The sequence below is a fragment of the Mustela nivalis genome (genome assembly GCF_964662115.1).
Source record: "Mustela nivalis genome assembly, chromosome: 7".
Classification (NCBI taxonomy): domain Eukaryota; kingdom Metazoa; phylum Chordata; class Mammalia; order Carnivora; family Mustelidae; genus Mustela; species Mustela nivalis.
This window is the reverse complement of record NC_139026.1, coordinates 77,598,708-77,622,609: the sequence shown is the minus strand read 5'-3', so window position 1 is coordinate 77,622,609 and position 23,902 is coordinate 77,598,708. Positions and strand designations below refer to the sequence as shown.

Genomic DNA, 23,902 nt, shown 5'->3' with positions numbered 1-23,902 from the left:
TATAATATATAATTTATATAATGTGTTACATATATACACATATATAAATATATAGAGTATAATATTTCATTTAGTTTTTCTGTAGTTCTTGTTATTGTCATGTGCCAGGCACCTGACCTCTGAGAATTTTGGAAACTTGGCTAATGTCAGCAACTGAGTTGCTGTAATTCTACCCCTGTTTTTTCAGACTCAAAAGCTGTACCCTTTCTGATACCCCTTACCACCCTCTGTTACAGTGGCTTCTTTCCCTTGCAGTAGGATGACGAAGCAATGTGCTGATGGTGACTGTTCTTTTCAGTTCCTCAAAGGGACTGATTATCTCAAAATGTTCTCCCAAATGTCTCATTATATTATTTTTCTAAGAGTTTTTAACTCCTTTGGTTCATACTGGGTAGTGGTATGCTCCAAATTAGCCTCTATTCTTAGCCTATAAACCTAATTTCTATTGTGAGGAAAAAATTACCTTATAGCTCTAAAGAGAATCTATATTAGATTTTATGAAACATAAAGCACAAAAGGTTGTACATTCCTTAGGGGGAAAAAAAAGGTGTGAGAATTTGTTTCAATATCTGAGTAGTATTTAGGAATTTTAAAACTGAATTTCTAGAGAAAGAAGGAAATATACTATAAATTATACTAAGAGAATTACAAGGGTAATTGCTGTAGTACCCATCATTGTTTCATCGTCATCAACACCATGTAAACAGCAGTTCCAAACTATGAAGTGTTAAGTTGTGCAATGTGCCAAAAGTAATTTTTTTCTAAAGATAAGGTGATCTATAGTACTCGTGTTTTCAAATGACTTTTTAAATTATTTTTTGAATTAGATGTGATTGCAGGTTATCCCAGTAATCATATCATTGTTGCTTATTTTTGTTTTGTTTTTTTTGTTTGTTTGTTTTTTGTTTTTGCCTTTTTTGGTAATAAAGAAGTGGAATTACATATAGGAGTTGGAGATGTATCCAAATGAGTTTACTTTTTTTGTGCAAATGCCACCTCTTCAGTTTCTATCCTAAAATAAACAAGAAGATGAAAGAACTAACCCAGTAAAATAATTTTGGGAACCTACCATGTGCTGAAAATTTATATTACATATAGTCAACATCATCTATATAAATAATTATCTATGTCTATAAAGTCACACACACAGGAATGCTGTGAGTACTAGGGATGGATCAGTATCTGAAATACCTCATTTCTGAAGAAAGCAGAAGAAAATCCTGTATGTTCAGTGTTGTGAAAAGAATTAGTTTAAGAAGTGAAATTATTAGAAATGATTTTAGCTGTGCCTCACTTCTAAGGGTATAATGATTCAACAATGACTGCAGAATGGTTAAAAGCAAATTGATAGTAAATGCTGACATTGGAGACTGGCAAATCATTATTTGCTGTTTGACTTCTTTATTATGAGTCCCTCACTTAGTTATTGTGTTCCCAAATAGGAGCACTTTTTATTCCTGACACTTTCTTATTTTACAGTTGTATGATTGTAAAGATATCCTACCCAGTTTTTACCTTCTAAAACTGCCTATCCTGATCTATCCAGTGTGTACTGAATATCCCTGTTAATAATAACATTTAGGAAATTTAATGATGTTAAAAAATTTGGTAACACAAATGGAAACCAAACTCTTTTCTATGAGATTGATTGCTAATGATTCTTATTTACTTATGTTCTAGAACGCAAATCAATTTCACAGTGGCTATTGATTTTACAGCATCAAATGGTGAGTAATATAACTATCACTAGTACAAAATACCAGTAATTAATTGAAATATATTTATTTTCATGAGGTTAGATATTTTATTCCTATATTTATATATTTCTGATGTGTGTCATATAAAATTTAGGTCATTTTTCCTTTCTTTTCACTATTACGAAATAGGTATACAAATAACTAGAAGAAATGGGGGAAAATGGCTAATAGTCCCATTCAAATTTAATAAATATTGAGTTATTATAATTTTTGTTTCAGAAATTTTTTTTTAAAGATTTTATTTATTTATTTGACAGAGACAGATCACAAGTAGGCAGAGAGGCAGGCAGAGAGAGAGAGAGAAGGAAGCAGGCTCCCTGTTGAGCAGAGAGCCCGGTGCGGGACTCAATCCCAGGACCCTGAGATCATAACCTGAGCCGAAGGCAGCAGCTTAACCCACTGAGCCACCCAGGCGCCCCAGAAATTTTTAAAAGAAAATTGAGATCTAGCTAAGCCCACTGTGTACTTTGGCCCCACTTCTTTGACCCTCCCTTCATCTTCATACATAACTGTAATGCTGAAGTGTGTTGCATTATCTTTATTTTATAGTACTTTTGTGTGTATTAATATACAAAAGTGTAATTAAGATACATATACTTCATGCAGCTCACTTCATTTTTACTAGACTATTTTTAAGAATTACTCATTTTAACACATTTATATTTAATTCTGGGAATTATCATATAATACCTTTTGTATAGATAGTCATAATTTGTTTATCAAACATTTCAAGAAAGAAAAGATAGTGAACTTTTAAAATTTTATTTTGAAGTAACTTTGTATGATACAAATTTGAATTACTATATACCATAAAAACATGAATCTCATTATTTAATTTTTATCAGAACTTGCCATCAGTTATATTTATCTAGTTGTTTTCCCCCCAAATTACTTATTGTGCTTATGGCTCTTACATTATTTTTCTCTTCACCTCACATTTCTTGCACTTTGAGTCACATTTCAGAAAATAATAGCATTTTTAGCTAAGGAAGAATCTTAAAGATCACTTATTCTAACTGTCCTGTTATACAGATGAGGAAACTTGGATCCAGAAAATCATTTTACTAACTACATCTTGGCTTGTTAATACTAGAGTTAAGAACAGAGGTGAAATTAAAATGTAATTTAACTTACCTTTGGTTACATGTTAAGTATATTCTCCAACACTCTGATTTCAAGTTAATTATTTTTTTAATTTATTTTTTTTTAATTTTAATAAACATATAATGTATTTTTATCCCCAGGGGTACAGGTCTTGAATCGCCAGGTTTACACACTTCACAGCACTCACCAAAGCACATACCCTCCCCAATGTCCATAACCCCACCCCTTCTCCCAATCCCCCTCTCCCCAGCAACCCTCAGTTTGTTTTGTGAGATTAAGAGTCACTTATGGTTTGTCTCCCTCCCAATCCCATCTTGTTTCATTATTCTTCTCCTACCCCCTTAACCCCCCCATGTTGCATCTCCACTTCCTTATATCAGGGAGATCATATGATAGTTGTCTTTCTCCGCTTGACTTATTTCGCTAAGCATGATACCCTCTAGTTCCATCCACATCGTCACAAATGGCAAGATTTCATTTCTTTTGATGGCTGCATAGTATTCCATTGTGTATATATACCACCTCTTCTTTATCCATTCATCTGTTGATGGACATTCAGGTTCTTTCCATAGTTTGGCTATTGTAGACATTGCTGCTATAAACATTCGGGTGGACGTGCCCCTTCGGATCACTATGTTTGTATCTTTAAGGCAAATACCCAGTAGTGCAATTGCTGGGTCATAGGGCAGTACTATTTTCAACATTTTGAGGAACCTCCATGCTGTTTTCCAGAGTGGTTGCAGCAGCTTGCATTCCCACCAACAGTGTAGGGGAGTTCCCCTTTCTCCGCATCCTCGCCAGCATCTGTCCTTTCCTGAACAAGTTAATTATTTTTATTCGTGTATTTTATTCAGTAAAATACGAAACATAGAAATAAAACCTAAAGTCTAAAAACCTAAAGTTTAAAATACTAGCTTTTGTTCACTTATGAATATTAGCACAATGACTAGAAGAGCAGGAATCTATGGAATAATAAGACACAGACTTCTGAAACTGACTTAGAAGACACAGACAATCTGAAAAGCCTATAATAAGAGATTGAATTCATAATAAAAAAACTACCCACAAAATTTACTTGGGTCCAGGTCCAGATAAAGCTCCACTAGTGAATTCTTCAAATATTTAAAAAGAATTGATCTTCACAAATTCTTCCAAGAAATAGTAGAGGAGAGAATACTTCCCAACTCAGTATATGAGGTTAGTATTACCTTGATACCAAAACTATAACAAGGAAAAGAATAACTGAAGATCAGTTTCTTTTATGGATGTGAATATAAGAGTCCTTAACAAAACACTACCAATCTGAATCCAGCAACATATAAAGAAATTTACACACTCTGAGGAAGTAAAATTTATCTCAGGAATGCAGGGTTGGGTGAATATTAAAAAATCAAAGAACTTACCATGTCAATAGAAGAAAATGTAAAAATCACATGGTCTTGTCAGTTGGTGTGGAGAAAAGCATTTGGGAAAATCCAGCACACTTTCAGGATAAAAACATTTAACAAACTAGGAATAGAAGTTTACTTTTTAGCCTTATGAAGGGAAAAATATAAAAAACCCATACCTAACATAGCTTAATGCATCCATCCTAAAATGAGAAATAGGGCAAGAATGTCTCCTTTTCCACTTCTATTCAACATTGTACTGGAAGTTGTGGCCCTAGCAATTAGTAAAGAAAAAGAAATTTAAAATATCCAGATTGGAAATAAGGAAGTTAAATTATTTCTATTTGCAGATGACATAGTCTTATATATAAAAAATCCCAAAGAATTCCCTAAAAATCTATTAAAACTAACAAATACACTTAGCAAGATTGAAGGATAAAATATCAGTATATAAAAGTCGGGTCATTTTCTATACACTTCCAGTTAACAATCTGAGACTGAAAAAGAAAATTTCATTCACAGAAGTATCAAAAAGAACATAATACTTAGGAATAAATTTAACAAAGTAGTGTAAACTTTATACTCTAAAAATTGTATTCTGAAAAAGATTGAAAGAAATTAAAGATCTAAGTAAGTGGAAAAATATGCCATTTTCATGGATTGGAAAATTCAATTGTTAAGAGGGCAACATTTCTCAAAGCAGTCAGCAGAGTCAATGCAATCTCATTCAAAACCTGAAAGGGGTTGCTGGTGTGGAGGGAATGGGAGGGATGGGGTGGCTGAATGATGGACATTGGGGAGGGTATGTGCTATGGTGAGTGCTGTGAAGTGTGTAAGATTGATGATTCACAGATCTGTACCCCTAAAACAAATAATACATTATATGTTAATAAAAAATAATAAGATAAAATAAAACAGCCTGATAAAACAAAACAAATAAACAACCTGAAAGACCTGTTTTGCATAAATGGATGCCCCAGAAATTCATGTGGCCTCAGAGCCAAATCAGACTTGAAAAGAGAGAACAAAGTGGGGCTATTCGTACTTCCCATTTTTGAAAGTTAATTACATAAAACAACAGTAGCAAAGAAAACATGGTGCTGGTGTAAAAATAGTTATATAACTCCATGAAATAGAATGGAGATTCCAGAAATAAACCCGAGTCTAAGGTTAACTGATTTCAGAAGAGTACCAAGACAATTCAATGGAGTAAGAATAATCTTTTCAACGTAACAAAACTAGGACAATAAAATAGCTACGCACAAATGACTGAAGTTGGACATTTTTCTCATATCAACAACAAAATTAACACAAAGTAGATCAAAGACCTAAATATAAGGGTTAATGTTACAAACTGTTAGATGAAAGCATAGGGATACACCTTCATGACCTTGGATTTGACACTTGATTCTTAAGTATGATACAAAGACGTAAGCAACAAAAGAAAATAAATAAATTGAACTCTGTCGAAATCAAGACCTTTTTATGCTTCATAGAACACTATTAACTAAGTGAAATGACAAACCCCAGAATGTGAGGAAAAATAGTAGCAATTCATATATCTCATGGGGGACTTGTATCCTAGAATGTATAAAGAACCCGTAATTCAATAAAAAGACAATCCAATTTTAAAATGGGCAAAGGATCTGAATAGACATAGCCCCACAGAAGATGTATAAATGATTGATCAGTAAGCACATGAAAAGATAACTTAGTAAACTTAGGCATCAGGAAATGCAAATCAAGACCATAATGAGATACTATGTCACACCCAGGAGAATGACTATCATCCAAAGATAACAGGTGTTGGTGAGGATATGGAGAAATTGGAAGCCTCATGCACTGTGTGTGAGAATGTAAAGTGATACAGCCACCTGAGAGAACACACTAGAGGTTCCTCAAGTTGCTATACATAGAGTAACTATATGACCCACCAATTCCACCCCTAAATATGTATACCCAAGAAAGATTAAAACGTATGTCTATATGAAAACCTGTACACAAAAGATGATAGCAACATAATAGCCATAATTATGGAAACAATCCAAATATTCCTCAACTAATAAATGGATTTTAAAATGTAGTACAGGGCGCCTGGGTGGCTCAGTGGGTTAAGCCGCTGCCTTCGGCTCAGGTCATGATCTCAGGGTCCTGGGATGGAGTCCTGCATTGGGCTCTCTACTCAGCAGGGAGCCTGCTTCCCTCTCTCTCTCTCTGCCTGCCTCTCTGTCTACTTGTGATGTCTCTGTCAAATAAATACATAAATAAAATCTTAAAAAAAAAATAAAATGTAGTACATTCATACAGGAGAATACTGTTCAGCAATAAACGCAAATGAAATATGAAGTACCAATACATGCTATGACATTATTGATCCTTGAAATCATTATGCTAAGTGAAAGAAGCTAGTCACAAAATACGTCTTGTGTGAATCTAGTTATATGTAATGTCCTGAATAAGCAAATTAATAGAGATGGAAAGATTAATCATCTTTTGGGGTTGGGCTGGATGGAGTGATGAGGGATTGTGAATAGGTATACAGTTTCTTTTTGAGGTGATAAAAATGTTCTAAAATTGGAGTGATGGTTGTACTTATCTGTGAATTTATTAAAAATCACCAAATTGTACATTTTAAATGGTTAAATTCTAAGTTATGTCTCATTACATCTAAATCAACTTTTTAAAAAGAGTGTAGTCACGTGTTTTTTTAAATGCATAATGTACCTCTAAAACAAAAGCAGAGATAAGTTTGATGATATCCAATGTTTAAAATATTACAAAATCCTTAAGTATAGGGTTCTAGTTATGAATAAGGGCTATGCAATCAGATCGCCTAGACTTACATTCTGGTTTTATCAACTTTTACAGTGTGATTAGGGGTAAATTATTTAATCTGAAAATTAGGTATAATAAAGTAGCTATATCATAGGTTTGTTGAAAGGTTAAGAAAGATGTGAAGTGTTTAATACATGTGTTAGATCCCATGTTATTACAGTTATCATGGATATTAGTTGGGTCCCAATGTTATCAACTTACTGCAAGTTCATTCTTCATAAGCATTGTTGCAGATACAGAGGTGGCACAAACATGGTACCAGACTCAAGGAATGGACAGTCAATGTGGCAGATTTTTAATTGCCATATTTTGTGGTACAGAGCATAAGCATCCTAAAAGTAAGAGAGTAAAGACAATAAGGGTTGGAGTAAGCAAGGAAGGCTTTCTGGAGCAAGTACAACACAAGCTGGAGGGGAGTAAATTCCCTTCAGGAACTGGGTGGCAACTTGAGAGATAGAGATAGGAAGAAAGATACCATGAGTGATACAGTGCAGAGATGGTCTGTTGAAGATGCTGGAAAGAGACAGGCAACATCTTTGCATGGGTGGAATCCAGCCGTCCTATGCATGATATGCAAAAATGTTTAGACATGCTGTGGTATGAATGATATTTGTATTTAATTTTAACTTACATTTTTCTTTGTAAAATAGACTTAGTTGCCATATTGCAGTCATTGGGTAAAATTCTTATATTTGAGAGTTACGTTAAACAATGACTTAGTCAAGTAATGATGTTGCTCTCCCATGGCTCTAGTGGGCCTTTTGATCAAGTGCAAAAATTCTAACTTCAGAAGAAAGTGTCATTGCAAAATTGCACCAGATAATTTAAACAGGCAAAGAAGAATTTATTCAGGACTGTTTCCAGAGGTCAAGGCTGTTGCCATATAAGGGGAAAATTGAACCCAATGCCTCCAAAAACAAAAGGTGAGAGGGATTTTATGTACTGCCATGATCTAATGGAAGAATGCTAAGGGACATTAGAGGGGACATTGGTCCGTTTGCTTATTAGCACTTATTTAAGTTGGGCTCCCACTTTAGCACTTTCTCCCTAAGTACATTTCAACAGAATGGCTCTCCCGTCCCGAGAAAGAGCGCCCTCTGGGTTTTAGATTTACATCTCAAAGATGGCTGAGGGAGAATTTACAGTTGCAAGTTTTCTAAAGCAAAGGTTCTAAGGAAGGAAGGTCAGGAACCTCTAGTTATGAAAAAACCCTTTCCAACGTTCAGTCAAATTGAGGGGAATGAATGTTAAGGCCATTTGGTCAGAAGATACTTTTTCAGAAATTTTGTCATGTGGAACTAACCCTTGAATGCTGGTAACCCTTTGGAAATAGAAATGCGTTTATGCAGTGCATTATTTTTAGACCAGAAATGTTCTGAGTATAATTGTATGTATTATACACCAAGGGGAGATCGCTCCTTAATTTTGTTTCTCTCTGGATCTCAAATGCTTATTGTTATGATTTTTTTCTTATCAGAAAAGAACTGTGTGCCCTGAGGCTTTCTTCCTTCAGGCAATGTTTTAATGTAGAATTGAGCTTTATATGCTATTACAAGTTCCATTTAACTTTCCATTTTCACTTAAGAAACTAAATGGACTTTCAAGCAGCCTTTGTGCTGGTAATTAGGGCAACTCAATGTGAATCTCCATGTGTTTGAGTGCTAGCACTTAACATTACTTTCTCTCTCGTATTCATCTCTATTCAAATGCAACATCCTTTAGAGTATAAGTATATTGAAATTTCAGAACCTTGTGGCTGACCCAGACAGTAATAACAGTTGCAGTTAAACCTTACATTTCTATGGTGCTTTATTGTTTTTAATCACTTCCACACACATAATCTCATTTTGTGCTTCTGGTAAACACTGTGGTAGGATTTATTGCAGACATTTGGTAGGTGTTGCCTTGGAAATGGCAAGACTGGACTGGGCTCCTCCTTTAATGTCTAGTTAGATACGCTGAATCATTTTTCAGGTATAGATATTTAATTAGCTTGAATTTGAAAATCACTATGCTTTCCTTTTTAAGTGATTAAATTGAGATATTTCATAAATACTCAATTTATTTTTGTAATAGAACTTCAGGAACACTTCATAGTCCTCTAATTATAAGCATAAGGGTTCAAGCTAAAAGCGCATGATTTTTTTGAAACAATGATGACTCTAAAATCAATTTAACAAAAGTACTTTAATACTTCTTCTGTAAGTGAGATTCTGGAATAGCCTGTGGCACTGACAATGAGGAATAATTTTTGAAAAAATCTGCATATGCTTTGGCATATCTTTGGAAAGCCTTCTGCATGTCACGTATAATGTAGTAAGTATTTCTGTGTTAATCTCCATCCAAAAAGAAATTATTTGACACAGTATGGATGTAGGCAGAAAATATAATTTTAGGTATTTCATTCCGAAATAGGCATCAAGAAAAATGTTGTCCAAAAAACGACATCTTTAGCCTGATCAGTCATGTCTGAAATATTTTTTCTGTCATCAGGCAACCCTGCCCAGCCCACTTCTCTCCACTACATGAATCCTTACCAGCTGAACGCCTATGGAATGGCACTGAAAGCAGTGGGAGAAATCGTTCAAGATTACGACAGTGATAAAATGTTCCCAGCTCTAGGCTTTGGTGCAAAACTGCCTCCAGATGGAAGGATATCTCATGAATTTGCTTTGGTAAGCACACATATCAAGGATTTGATCTCCTGAAAAAAAAAATAATTTGTTGGATCTTTTAATATTGGTTCACTACTGTAGTGACTACAGTTCAACACTAGAGTCAATCATGTAGCCATTATGTTCATGATTTGGGGGTTGGGAATTTAAGAATTTAAGCAGAATACAATGGGAGATGGTATATTTCTTCAAGATGTCTAGGACCTTACCTAAGATGACTTGATTGGCTAGAGGTGGCTGGAATTATTCAACTAGAAGCATATATCTGGGCTTTATTCTGCTGTGGGTTAGATGACTCAGTACTTCTCCATGTCACGTCTCGGAGGTTAACATGTCCCTTAAGATGACTTCTTTGCTTTTACCTGATGCTTAAGGTAGGATGACTGAAGTAGCTGGGTTGCCTGGACATCTCTCCCTTTTTCTACCTATAACCTGTCCAACCATGTGGTTATCATGGACCTCATCACAGTATGGCCATGAGTTGGTAGTCAGATTTCATACATGGCAGCCAGCTTCCCCAGAGTGAGTATCCTAGTACTCTAGTAGGCTGAGGCAGAAACTGTAGGGCTCTTTATACTATAGCATTAGAAATCTCAGAAAGCTGTTTTTGCTAATATCTCTTGGTCAAGCAAGTCACTAAGGCCAGCCCAGTTTCCAAGAAACCATCACCTCTCCGTGGGAGACTATCTCAAAGAATGTGTGCCTGAGGGCGCCTGGGTGGCTTAGTTATTAAGCATCTGCCTTTGGCTTGGGTCATGATCCCAGGGTCCTGGGATCGAGCCCCTCCTCGGGCTCCCTGCTTGGTCTGGAGCCTGCTTCTCCCTCTCCCTTTACTGCCCTGCCTGCTTGTGCTCTCTTGCTTTCTCTGTCAAATAAATAAATAAAATCTTAAAAAAAAAAAAAAAAAAAAAAAGAATGTGTACCTCTCTTAATCTACCATCTAAGAAAATGGCATTTCTTTTCAAATATAAAGGAATAGTTATGGCTAGAATTATTTTTTAATGTGAAACAGTAATTATGGCTATAGCTATAGCTAATTATGATTTCACTATAATGGAGTAGATACGACTGGAATAAATAGTCACCTAGTTAATATTTCCTTTATAGAGATCTAGTCCATATTGTGTCATTTTAGATAAGCAATGTACTACATCCTACCCTCAAAATAAACTCCAGACAGATAATGTTTACAGATCCGGTCAGCCTTACTCTCCCTGCACTTTCTGATAAAAGAATGGGAAAATCAATATAGGAATGGTTGGCTATCATTTTGGAAAAATTCTAGCTTTTCTTATTGTAAGTGCCTTCCTACCCTCTATACATTTCAGAAGTAACCTCTTCCATCCCCATTATTCTTGCAGGCCTTTGTTGTTTTTATTCTGTTACAAAAGCAATGCATAATCATAGAGATTTTTTTAAAGTTCTCAAGCAAAACAGAAAAATAAACAATATACTACCATTTATTGAGTAGTTACTGAGTATGAAGCCAAGTACTTTTCAGTCCCTTTCTTACATAATCTTCATAAAGGTTCTACGTGGTAGGTATGTCTTGACTATCACATAGCACTACTCTAGCAATGCTGCTCATATTGAATACAGTGAAGAGTGCCCGCCCAAGTGTTGTGCAATTCAGGTCAGCAGCTTAGCAGGAGTGAACCAGGATTCCAGAAGACAGGAGATTCCAGGGGACAGGACTTGAACCCAGATCAGTCTCATTATAGAATACATGCGCTTTAACTGCTACTAAAGCCCATTTTATAATAGTGCCTATAATCAATCCCACTTCTCAGATAAGTGCTTTATTTATGCCAGGGTATAATATGGATTGTGATACACACACATACACATCCAGAACTTTTATATGATTAAGCTTCCTTAAATATCTTTTCAGAGTAGTATTTTTACATTTTTATTTCTATACTTTTCCCAGCTTTTCGGTTCCATTGTGCATGCAACTGCAAGAAAGGTTGCTAGAGGCTGTAATTCTTTCTTCCATGAATTAGCCCACATGCTACCTTCCCAATGTTGTATAAAAATGAGTATCTATTGGGATTTTGTTGTGTCTTAGAGAATTAAAATCTCCCAGAAACTTACAAAACCATGAGAATCACTCATGTGATGCTAAGTCTTAAGTGCCTCAGGAAAAAGGTCATGAGCTATTTTAAAGCTTAAGAAAAGGAATAATTATGTTAAGCTAAATGAGGTTTATTAATTTTTCCTTCCATACACTTCTTCTCACCCTTGTGTGTGATTTTTTTCCTTTTATCTCTCTCTAATCCTCTATTTTTCTGCTTTCCCTACCTCCAAATTCATTTCTTATAACAAAAACCTATGCAAATATCTATTGCCAAGGAAGGATTTTTTTGCTATTATTTGCATCTTAACCAATTCTTTGAACCCAGTTCAAATACTTACAGGGTAGAGATCATACCCCTTTAAGGGTATGAAAAATCGTCTCTTAAATTGAAGCTAAAGACAACAATGATGATGCTAATGAATGAACTTTAACTGCACTGACCGATTAATTTTTTTCAAAGCACTTTTGTTTTCTGGGGTAAGTGAGGCAGAGGAGTTAAGTAGGTCTTCAGTGAGAGAATATTTGATTTGATTTTTTGCTACAGTATTCTGCTAACCTCAATATATATATTCTGCTAACCTCAATATATATTCTGCTAACTGCAATATATATTGATTTATAGGTGCTGAAATGGCAAATAGGAAAACCAGTCCCATGTCTGGCAATTAATGTAGTCTGTCATCCTAACAAACCCACATATTTTCATGGTAACAATTTGTGATACAGATTCAAAAATATTTATTTATCACACCAAGTTCAAATAATCTTTCAGATAGCAAGGGAGGCCTTCTAAAATATTAAGTAATCCCTAGTTGGTGAGTTTACAGCTAGTGCATATGCTGAAAGTTGAACAGGAAAATGTAATTTTTAATGTTTTCTTTGCTGTTAATAAAAAGGGTCTCTGATAAACCCTATCTTTTCCTATGAAATATGAATAAGCATGTACATATATTCCATAGTGGAAAGAACAGGAAATAAAAAATGAGCATGAAGCTTGTAAAAGGGAGTCATTGCTCTCATCCCATTATGATTCTGATGACTCCGTAAGTTGTTACAACGAAATATAATAGTGTAGAGCTTCAGAGGAGGTATTCATAATGGGCATGTGGCCAGTGACCCTTTAAAGAAAGTCTCCTGCCATGATCAATAGAGAAATGCTTACACCTGGCCAATTGATTTCTCCTGCTAGTGCTCTAGAAGTGCTGGCCTACTTTTCCCTTACTTTGGCATTTATAGAAATCTACGCAATTTAGTATTGATATGTATGTCTTTTCTTCTATCTGGATACTGATTGAACAACCAAGTGTCTTAACACTGTATGCATGAAATAGAAGCTCAACAGATGTTTGCTTATGGAATAAAAGGGAGACTTCTTGCAGCTTTTCCCCACCTAAGCAACCTCTAGGTAGCAAGGGATACATTTCAAAGAGAAAAGTGACCACTCCTTAGAGCTTCTCCTCAGTGTTCTGTCATCTTGTTAGCCCTGCTGAAAAGTGTTCCGGGTTCTAGACAGCAACAGACTGTATAGTCTTCAGTCTTGGAACTGAATCTAAATCCTCAGTACAAGGCTTCAGGGAGTCAAATGGAGGGGAAAATGGATGAGAGATGGACATTCCTCCCCATTTAAGTCTATGTGGTGGGATTAGTGCTCATTCTCATTCTGTTCTATGTGTTCTACAAATTAACATTCATTATTTTATAAATGGGAACGGTTGTTAATTAAAAGGGAAATATAAAATAGGGCATCTGCTTCATTAATAAACAACAAAATCAAATGCGCTTATTCTCAGAAATATCCTGTTCTTTGCTTTTGTTCTAGAGCCATATATAAGCTTATGTTAATTTGTTTTAACAAGTAAAAACTAATTGCTTGTTAGTAATTAGTAACTAACATATGTAATTATTTTGTGAAATGAGTTTTTAAACAGACCTGAAAAAAATCTTTTTATAACTCAGTACAACTTTGTCATTAAGAGGAAAGTCTCATTTTAATAGCTATAAATTATTTTAAATAATCCTGATACAATGCAAAGTATAAATTAAAAAGAATGTGTAATTCTATGTCATATGTTCTTATCATCCAAAGCATATGAGGAATTCGTAGAGCAATTTATTTTGGAATGAGGACTAATGCAGAAATCAGTGCTTTAAATATTCCATAATGATGAATAGAGCATCCAATGACTATCTTTCCACTAAGAAATGATATGGTGAGAAAAATGGTAACCTTATTGTAATTTCAGTTCCATTGGAATAGAGAAAATATATTAATTTCTAGAAATAAAACCCTTACTTAAAAATGGTAAAATGATGATGAAAAAGTAGCTCAGAACCATCCTGGTTTGTATTCTTCCCCTAAGGCATATATAGAATACATTTTTACTTGCTCAAAATCAATAATAAGTGTTAATTTTAACTAGCTTCATAGCTTATCAAGGGAAAGGAATACTGTAAAATTTTATTTAAAGGAAAGTTAGGTCAGCTCAGATTAACATCTAAAGCATTCATTAACTGCTTTGTGCTAAATATTGAACTTTTAAATCATAATTTCAATCAATGTAACCAATTTTATAATATAAAACTATAAGAATATCTTTTATTATATATTATAAGAGATTTTTATTATTTTTATGTTTTTAAAAATTTATATGATGATGAGTTAATTTTTAAAAAATTGAATGAAAGACAAAATTAAAAGGAAAAAGTGGGTGTATATCCCTCTCACACAAATGGCAAAATTGAAGTAGTTGTTAACATTTGCCTTGGTTTCCCGAGATTTCTTGTCTTTCAAAATGCTTAGGATTTCAAAACATGGTGGCATAATAGTGGTTAAGAGATTAGGCTCTTGGGGGTGCCTGGATGGCTCAGCCGTTTAAGCATCTACCTTCAGCTCAGGTCATGATCCCAGGGGCCTAAGATCCACCCACATTGAGCTTCCTGCTCAGTGCAAGGTCTGCTTCTCCCTTTCTCTCTTCCTCTGCCTCCCCCCAGTTGTGCTTTTGTGCTCGCTCGCTCTCTCTCTCTTAAATAAATAAATAAAATATTTTTTAAAAAAGAGAAATTAGGCTCTGAAGTTTTAGACTTTATGAGTTCAAATACTGGCCCTCTAATTTGTATTATGTAATTTGGGGGCACACTAAACTCTCAGTGCCTTAATTTTTTTTTTTTTTTTTTTGTAAAGTGGGAATAATGACAATATTTTATCTACTTTTTTTAGGGTTGTCATAGAAAATGCCTAATATATATAAATATTTTAATGTACAGCTTAGTATACAGAATTCAACAAATTTTATTTACAAATTACCAGTCACTTATGTTTGTTCAGATAAAAACATGCATGCTGAAATTACTGTATTTTAAATATATCCACATTTTTTTTATATCCTTCCTCCCTTTCAGAGGTCAAGTCTAATTCCCTTTCCCTTGAGCATGGCCTATACTTAGTGATGACTTTCTAGCAAAGAGTTTAAAGTAGGAGTATTTGGTATGCATCTTATGGGACTAGCTTATAAAAGCTGTTGGGGCTTCCTTTTTTGCTGTTTTTCTTGGATTATTCATTCTGAGGACGTTAGCTGCCAGGTTGTAAGAACAATCTGGCAGCCCTCTAGAGAGACCACGTTGACCTTCTTCTGCTAGTAGTCATATAAGGTGAACCTTCCTGGAAGCAGATCCTGTAACTCTGATCAAGCTCTGAGATGCCCAGGTTGTACTGGCTGAAAACTCATGAGAAATGCTTCGAGAACCACCTCCTAAGCTGCTGCTGACACCAAAAAATGTTTGAGATAATAAATAATTACTGTTTCAATCCACTGACTTTAGTGGTAATTTGCTACAAAGTAATAGATAACTAATTACTATCTTATTTGTGTAATTTGCAAAATCTGGACTAGGAGAATTGAACCCAATAATAATAAAGCATTCGAGGTATGAAAAAGCTAGTCTAGGTTTCCAAGTATGAAGTTGCCCTTCAATGTGCCATCTCCAGAATGAGAACTTAGTGGCAAGCTCCAGTTGCCTTGGACAACATGAATGTTTCTTTGATTCTTTTCCTTTTACCTTGTCTTGATAATTTTCACACCAAATTACATTCCCTCAGACCCCTTCTCTCCTTGGGGTTATCAGTTGTGACCCGAAAATATGCATGTGGCAGATATTTTGTATTTTCCATCTATAATTTAGAACTGAATGGATAGTGATTTTTTTTCTTGATTTTAATAGATGTCACTACAGAAAACTTGGGAAATATTGAACAGTTTAAAAAATGAAATGAAAGTCACCAGTTATATGGAGCCATCCTGATTTAACCACTGTTAATATTTTATTTGTTTCTTATCGGGGTTTTTATACATTCATCTCTACATGTGCATAGACATGTGTATAATGAACACATTAATTATAGAATGTTGTGATATTCAGCTTCTCAAGATTATTTAGAATATTCTGTGGTTCTTCTTCCGGAGGGTATCAATTTTTAATGCTTATATATTAGATTCATCATATCACAATTTTTATAATACATTGTCATCTATTGTTGAACATGTAATTTATTATTTTTTATTCTTATGTAAACGACCATTCTTCCAAAACATCTTTGAGTGTCAACCTATCTTTTCTCTTTTTCAGTTGATCTTTACAGACACTGCTAATTTTTACTCCTTTTTTGCCTGTCAATTCTACAGAATGGGAACCCTCAAAACCCCTACTGTGATGGCATTGAGGGGGTCATGGAGGCTTATTATCGGAGTCTGAAATCTGTACAACTGTATGGGCCAACAAACTTTGCTCCTGTAATTAATCATGTAGCAAGGTAAGTAGAAGTAGACAAGGGATTTATGCCAGTGTGCCAGACTGCAGTGAAATTACAGTAATATTGTTACTGTAACTCCACAAATCAAAAGTGTTTTCTTCTCATTTACCTCCAAGAAAGTGAGGAAAAAGATACAGTAGAGAGTCGCCACTGAGCTCACGTTGCTAAGAACTTGACATCAAAATCTCAAGTGAAAAATACACACTGAGTTATATCGCTCTGTATTTGTTCAACCAAGAAGAGTTTTATTCTTTGAAAAGGCAGCAATGAGAGCAATAACAAGATCGATTATCATCTCAACAGTGTGAATCTTTCAATCTAATATCACATTCCATAGTAGCATGGAAGTAATAAGAGACCTACGAAGACAACTAAAGCCTTTTAGTGATATATAGGGCACATTATTTTAACCTCACTGAAATTAATATAATAGCTAATTTTAAAAATTCCCAGAGCTCTACCTGTATATAGTACATAGTATTGAGATCAGAATATAATTGCTTATGATGCCAGTTACATGTTCTGGAAAGAGCTTTTAAATGTAATAATCTATACACATTTGCTTATCTTTTTTTTCACCAGTGTATAAATTAATAAATTAGACACCACTTTTAAAATCCCTAAAAAGCTTTACCCAGTTGCAGATCCTTTGAAACACTGCCTTGTGTTTAGAAAATGAAAAATGTGTAGCTTTTGTATCTTTCCCAATATGTATTCAGAGCTTGAAAGTATACTTTGGATAAGTTGATTTGGATAACTTCAGTTTGGATAAGTTGATCAGTGCCTAAAGGAGGTAAGAAACCCCAGTCCTCTGTTTAAATGTTTCTGGTACTATATCATCTCCATATTGGACATCATGAGTGGCTTAAATGTGTTCTACTTTACATTATCTGGAACATAGACATTATACTAAAATACCCCTGTACCCAGGGCTGACCCCAGTTGAACTCTTCCATGGAAGTCCATCTCAGGTTGACAGTGATCCAGTGATGACCATTCTCTCAGTATGACCCTATGTCTCAGGTTTTTGAAACCTTTTCACCGACAGTCTGTTTTAAGTTATGAATTTCATGTCTCATCCCTGGACACACACAACTTAAAAAAAGGATTATTTATGAAGTAAAACTATGCTTATCTTTATTTCCTCTTCATTTCTATGCTGTCCAATTCTTTTCTGTTACTTTTTTTTTTTTTAATACAAGTCTCAACCCACAAAATTGATTTCAAAATCCACTAATGGGTCATTACCTATAATTTGAAAACCACATCCTAGCTAATTGTATTAGCCTATATAAATAGTCTTATTTGTATTCTATTTCCTAGTTTTTTGAGGGTTGTCAGATGAAGCAATATTAAAAAATAATATTATCACAAAATAAATTATAGTTGACTCTCATTTTCTCTCACACACTACCATACAGATCACTGTCTTTTATAAAAAGATAGAGGAAAAATGATAGGACTTATTTTGTGCAAACTCATGCTGGTTATTATAAATGTTTTCATGAGTGCTTACTGGTAAATTTTATACCTTTTACCCTGGATATCTCTACAGTTAAACTTCAGGATGTAAAATTTCTAGGTGCTTTTCTATATACCATCCAAAACTATAGGCTCAACATTGTCCGATTACCGTTTTTCATCTCTTGTCCAGCATTTAAAAAAAATTCTCAAATATAAGGGTAGTTGCCAGCTAATACTTTCAGACTCTGACAATAATCTGTAATCTAATAATTCTTCATTGTTATTTTTTAATGAGAAAAAATAAGAAACACATAAGATACAGCTTTTGGGGAATCATCTTTCCTTCCAATATGATCTGAAGTTCTATGTATCTACTCTTATTACGAAGCTTTATAAGAAGTGCTTTTCTCTTTTACTTTATCTTTGAGAATAATGTTTACTTTATTTTTTAAGGTTTTTATTAAGACCGGTGATTTTTTTCTGACCCAAAGTTACCATCCAAAATATTTATCTATTAAAAGACAAGCTATTGTTTTTTTTTCTAAATCATGAGAAGTGTAGTATGTATGACCCCTGTTTAAATAAAACTCCTTGACCATTTTGTTACTTTTAAATGCATTTTATCAGTGTTTCACCCTGCACATCATATAGGAGGTAAGTACTTAACAAATATCTAATAAATGAATTCCGTATATGTTAAGATAGTGGTCATTGAAAAAATATTTTTATAAAGTCAAAAACAAATGTATTGCCTTGCTTTTTTATTTGCTTGATTTTTTTCTTCTTAAAAAGTGTGCTTTCTGTGTTGATAAAGGTTTAGTTATTTATAATAGTTTTCTATAAAAGTTTCAAAGAATGCTTCTTCTTCTTCTTTTTAACAATAATAATAATAATAATAATAATAAGCCACCACCTGGGTGGCTCAGTCGGTTAAGTATTTGCCTTCGGCTCAGGTCATGATCCCAGGGTCCTGGGATTGAGTCCCACATCGGGCTTCTTGCTCAGCTGGGTTCTGTTTGTCTCTCTCCTTCTGCCCCTTCTCCCCACTCATGTGTGTGTGCTCTCTCTCTCGCTCTCTCACCCGTTTCTCTCTCAAATAAATAAATAAATAAAAATCTTTATTAAAATAGAATAATAATTACGCTTATTTTAGAACTGAAATCTATGTGATAAGATCTATGTGATAAGACTATTGACTTTTGGGCGCCTGGGTGGCTCGGTGGGTTAAGCCACTGCCTTCGGCTCAGGTCATGATCTCAGGGTCCTGGGATCGAGTCCCGCATCGGGCTCTCTGCTCAGCAGGGAGCCTGCTTCCTCCTCTCTCTCTCTCTGCCTGCCTCTCTGCCTACTTGTGATCTCTCTCTGTCAAATGGATAAATAAAATCTTTAAAAAAAGACTATTGACTTTTAAGATAATATTGAAATAACAGTACTGTGAGTTAAGACCCAAAGCAGCATGTTTGGGACACTTGAAAGTTTTATGTGCTATTTTGAGGTTTTCCAGCCCCCTGCCTCTAATTTCCTGTCCGACCGGTTTTCTTTCATAGAGTTGTCTGGGGAACAGCATTTCAGAAGACGTAAAAATCCTACTCAATATCCATTGATGCCCTGTCACAAATTTCAGTTCAAACACTTTAGCTTGGTATTTAAGAACTTTTAATATCCAACTACCACCACCCATCCAATATCATTTCCCTCCACATTCTCCTGGATGTGCTGTACTCTGGTCATAGAGTCATTACATCTGGTTTCTGAATTGTCATACATGAATACCTCTATCAAAACACTAATTTGATCTGACTCAATTGTTGCATGTAGATCTATTCCCCACCAAGGACAGGGATTATGACTTAATTAAATATATAAGTATCTAAATTTATATATGTAAGTGTTACAATTTACACTTAAACTAGATTATAAATTATATTTAATATTTGTAATAATATGATAAAAATATAACTTATAATACATATGTTTTAAGCCAACGTGAAGCCCAGTACTTCACACTCACTGGTAAATCCACATGTTAATTTAATTGAATTTATGTATGCCATGCATTATGACTACATTTTAATGGGGCTCTTGGCTCCATTAGTTAAGTGAAGTGTCCCAACTCTTGATTTCAGCTCAGGTCATGATCTCAGGGTTGAGATTGAGCCCCATGATAGCATGGAGCCTGCTTAAGATTCTCTCTCATACCTTTGTCCATCTGCTGCCATTTGCATGCATTCTCTCTCTAAAAAAAATAAAATAAAATAAGTAAGTTTATAATAGGAGATCGAAAGGAGCTATTAAGGATAATGCTTAGTCAATGTTAATGACCTATAGAAAATGTCATTGTGATTGATAACTACTGTATCAATAAGGGTCCTCAGGAGAAACAGAATAAGATATATAAGTATAGATATATAGATAAATTTATTTTAAAGAATTGGCTCATGAAGTGGCAGACACTGGCAAATCAGAAATTTGTAGGGCAAGCTGGTAGGGTGGAAACGCAGGAAGGATGTTATATCCTTCCAGTATTGAGTCAGAATTTCTTTTCTGGGGCATCTGGGTGGCTCAGTGGGTTCAAGACTCTGCCTTCGGCTCAGGTCATGATCCCAGGGTCCTGGGATCGAGCTCCGCATTAAGCTGTCTTCTCAGCAGGGAGCCTGCTTCCCTTTCTCTCTCTGCCTGCCTCTCTGCCTACTTGTGGTCTCTGCCTGTCAAATAAATTAATAAAATCTTAAAAAAAAAAAAAAAAGAATTCCTTTTGGGGGGGGGCAGTTTTTAATTAAGGCCTTCAACTGATTGGATGAGGCCTACCCACATTTTTGAGGATAATCTCATTTATGTAAAATTATCCAATTGTAGATATTAACTGTATCTTCAAAATACCTTCACCAGGAGTACCTTAATTCGGGTTTGACTAAACAACTGGCTGCCATAGCTTAGCCAAGTTGACACATAAGACTATCATATCTATCAAAAGCTAGGTATCACCATTATGTTATACATTGAAAACAAATTTAAAATCAGAGAAATCCTTTCCATCTATGAATTTATTAAGAGAGCTAATGTCTATAACACTATGCTTAAATCTCATTAATTAATAATGGTAGGAAGAAACATGTTAAGGAAACCATGTGTTTATATAGACGTGGTTGTAATAAAGTGGGCTTTACTCAACCCCGACTAACCTCAGTGCCCTCTCGGATACGGCAATTACTATTTTTCACATTCCTGTTTAAATCACTTTTTCAAAGGTTTTTCTTCATCTGGAATTCTACCTCAGTAACTTCAAGTCATTCAAAACATATTTGCAATATATTTTTATTGGTATATTTTACCAGCTTATTACTTCAAAATAATCTAATATACCAATGAAAATATCAATGATCTTTCAAGGTGTCGTGAAAAGTTTACTATTTTCTTCACTTGACTTAAATAATATATTTTGTTTCCTAACTACTAGTCATTTGTTTCTTGTGCCTAACCAGTTACTTATTTTAAGGCCATCACATTTCAGTTTTTTAAGAGGATTCTATCAGTTGCTACCTATTGACTAGATTTTTGTATCTACATAGCTAGACCCAGATAACCAACTAAAATTAAGTTTTATTTTTGAGTCCATAATCCATCCCAGGCAATGTGCTCAGTGATGTCATCTGGACTATTTCTTTTAATCTTCACAACAGCTCTAAGAGGTGTCAGTGGTGTTATTATTCGTATTTTCCTGATGACAAAATGGATATGTAAGAGTGGCTATTTGTGGTGGAGCTAAAATTCCAAGCAGAATAATCTTACTCGGAGTAACTATGTTATGATGCCTTACAGACTTACACCCTTTTATCTCAATTCCAGAGGTAAACACACATAAAAGAAAGTGCAAGGAAACTACATATGATTGCGGATATAGTCAGTCACTTCATTAAACTGCCCAAAGTAGTTTGGGTAACAGCTTAGTAACAGAAAAATCACTATGTTATGTTGTATTAGAATATTTAAATGTATCCCTTTATTTAGTATTAGGATTTAATTCATTATGTATATCAAAATTAAACTACTCAAATAAAAAACTCCCGAGTCAGTTTCCTACCTTGTCTTGTTTCCCTCTCTATTCCTATGAACTAATAATAAGCTGAGAGAATATCCCACAAATCTGAACCAACCTATTAGGAATCTTATAAACACCATCCCAGAAAGTTCCTTGACGAGAACTCCAGGGGAACGCATTTGAATTCCAAAACCCTGCAACAGTTCACCTCTCTCGCAGATTTACCATAGTAATATTAAAATATAAATTATAGATTGCCTATATTTGACAAAAGACATTTAACAGGCTTTTAATAATAAGAGTTTTAATTATGCAAGTTACAAAAAGATTCATCCTCAGGTCCCTTTAAGCAGCAAGGTTCTTTAATACATTTAAAATATAATTTGAATCTGAAGATTACATATCAGTGTTACCTCCTTGAAGATGGATTGAGATGTGATCAGCCTCTACTTTCTATTTAACACATTTCTGTAGCATTTTAATTACTTTATTACAGATATATAGTACTTTAAAATAGACTTAATTAGAAGAAGTGGTAGCATAAAATATGATTTTTTTAAGATTTTATTTATTTATTTGACAGAGAGAAATCACAAGTAGACGGAGAGGCAGGCAGAGAAAGAGAGAGGGAAGCAGGCTCCCCGCTGAGCAGAGAGCCCAATGCAGAACTCGATCCCAGGACCCTGAGATCATGACCTGAGCCGAAGGCAGCGGCTTAACCCACTGAGCCACCCAGGCGCCCCAAATATGATTTTGTTTTAAACTTAGATTTGTTTGCAAAGGGCAACAATATGCCAGTGCATAGTGCAAAGCCCTAGAAACCATGAAAAGTCTTAAAAGATTAATTTTTGGTGCTTCTGAGGATAAAGACTAAAATGATATTTATTTTCAAATTCATGTATCTAGCAGTAGAGAGAGTCACACAATAAACTCATGTATCTTTCTATGGCATTTAAAGTTAAGAAATATAAAGCATTAATACAAATATATTTTTTTATAAAATAAAATATAAAACTCAAGAATTTTTAAGATAAAAAAAAACAAACTTAAGAGATAATTCCAAGTTTACTATACCTGCTTCAGGCTCTATTCCACTCTTTTGGCAGTATGAGGATATTCTCCCTTCTCTTAAGTATACTTTCTGGTGAATCAAAAGAAAACCAAAATGTAAATGTACAGCAATCAAAAGACATGGAGTGGCTGAATGGATAAAATCACAAAACCTAACTCTATGCAGTCTGCAAGAGATTCAACTTAGATTTAAGGACATCGACCAGAAATGAAGGGATGAGAAAAAGTATTATTATTAGAACTGATAAATGAACTCAGTATTTGTAGGACACATAATCAGCCCATTAAAAGGTTGCATTCTATAAACTAACAGTAAATTATCTGAAAAGAAACTTAAGAATCCCATTTACAATAGCACCAATAAATAAGATAAAACATTTAAGAATAGAAGTAAGCAAGGAAGTGAAAGCCTTTTCTAGTGAAAAATATGAAACATCAATGAAAGAAATTAAAGCACACAGACAGATGGAAAGACATCCCATGTTTATGGACTGAAAAATTAATATTGCTTAAATGTCCATACTACCCAAAGTGTTCTACAGATTTGGTGCAATCCCTACCAAAATCTTGATGGTATTTCTTAAAACAGCAAGGCACTGATATAAAATACAAGTATATATACTAATAGAACAGCATAGACAGGCCCAGAGAAAAGCCTGCAGGTATGTGGCCAACTGACCTTTGA

The 23,902-nt window shown here is 34.5% G+C and overlaps 1 protein-coding gene across 2 annotated transcripts in view; it reads left to right on the top strand.

The window, feature by feature from the left end:
* CPNE8 (copine 8) overlaps window positions 1–23,902 on the top strand; it is a 217,568-nt gene that overhangs the window by 172,341 nt on the left and 21,325 nt on the right. For both annotated transcript variants that reach the window (XM_082739027.1, XM_082739028.1), the window contains 3 exons: window positions 1,681–1,727; window positions 9,578–9,759; window positions 16,516–16,643. In XM_082739027.1, the coding sequence (XP_082595153.1) occupies window positions 1,681–1,727; window positions 9,578–9,759; window positions 16,516–16,643 (357 nt within the window). The remainder of the gene's footprint in view (window positions 1–1,680; window positions 1,728–9,577; window positions 9,760–16,515; window positions 16,644–23,902) is intronic.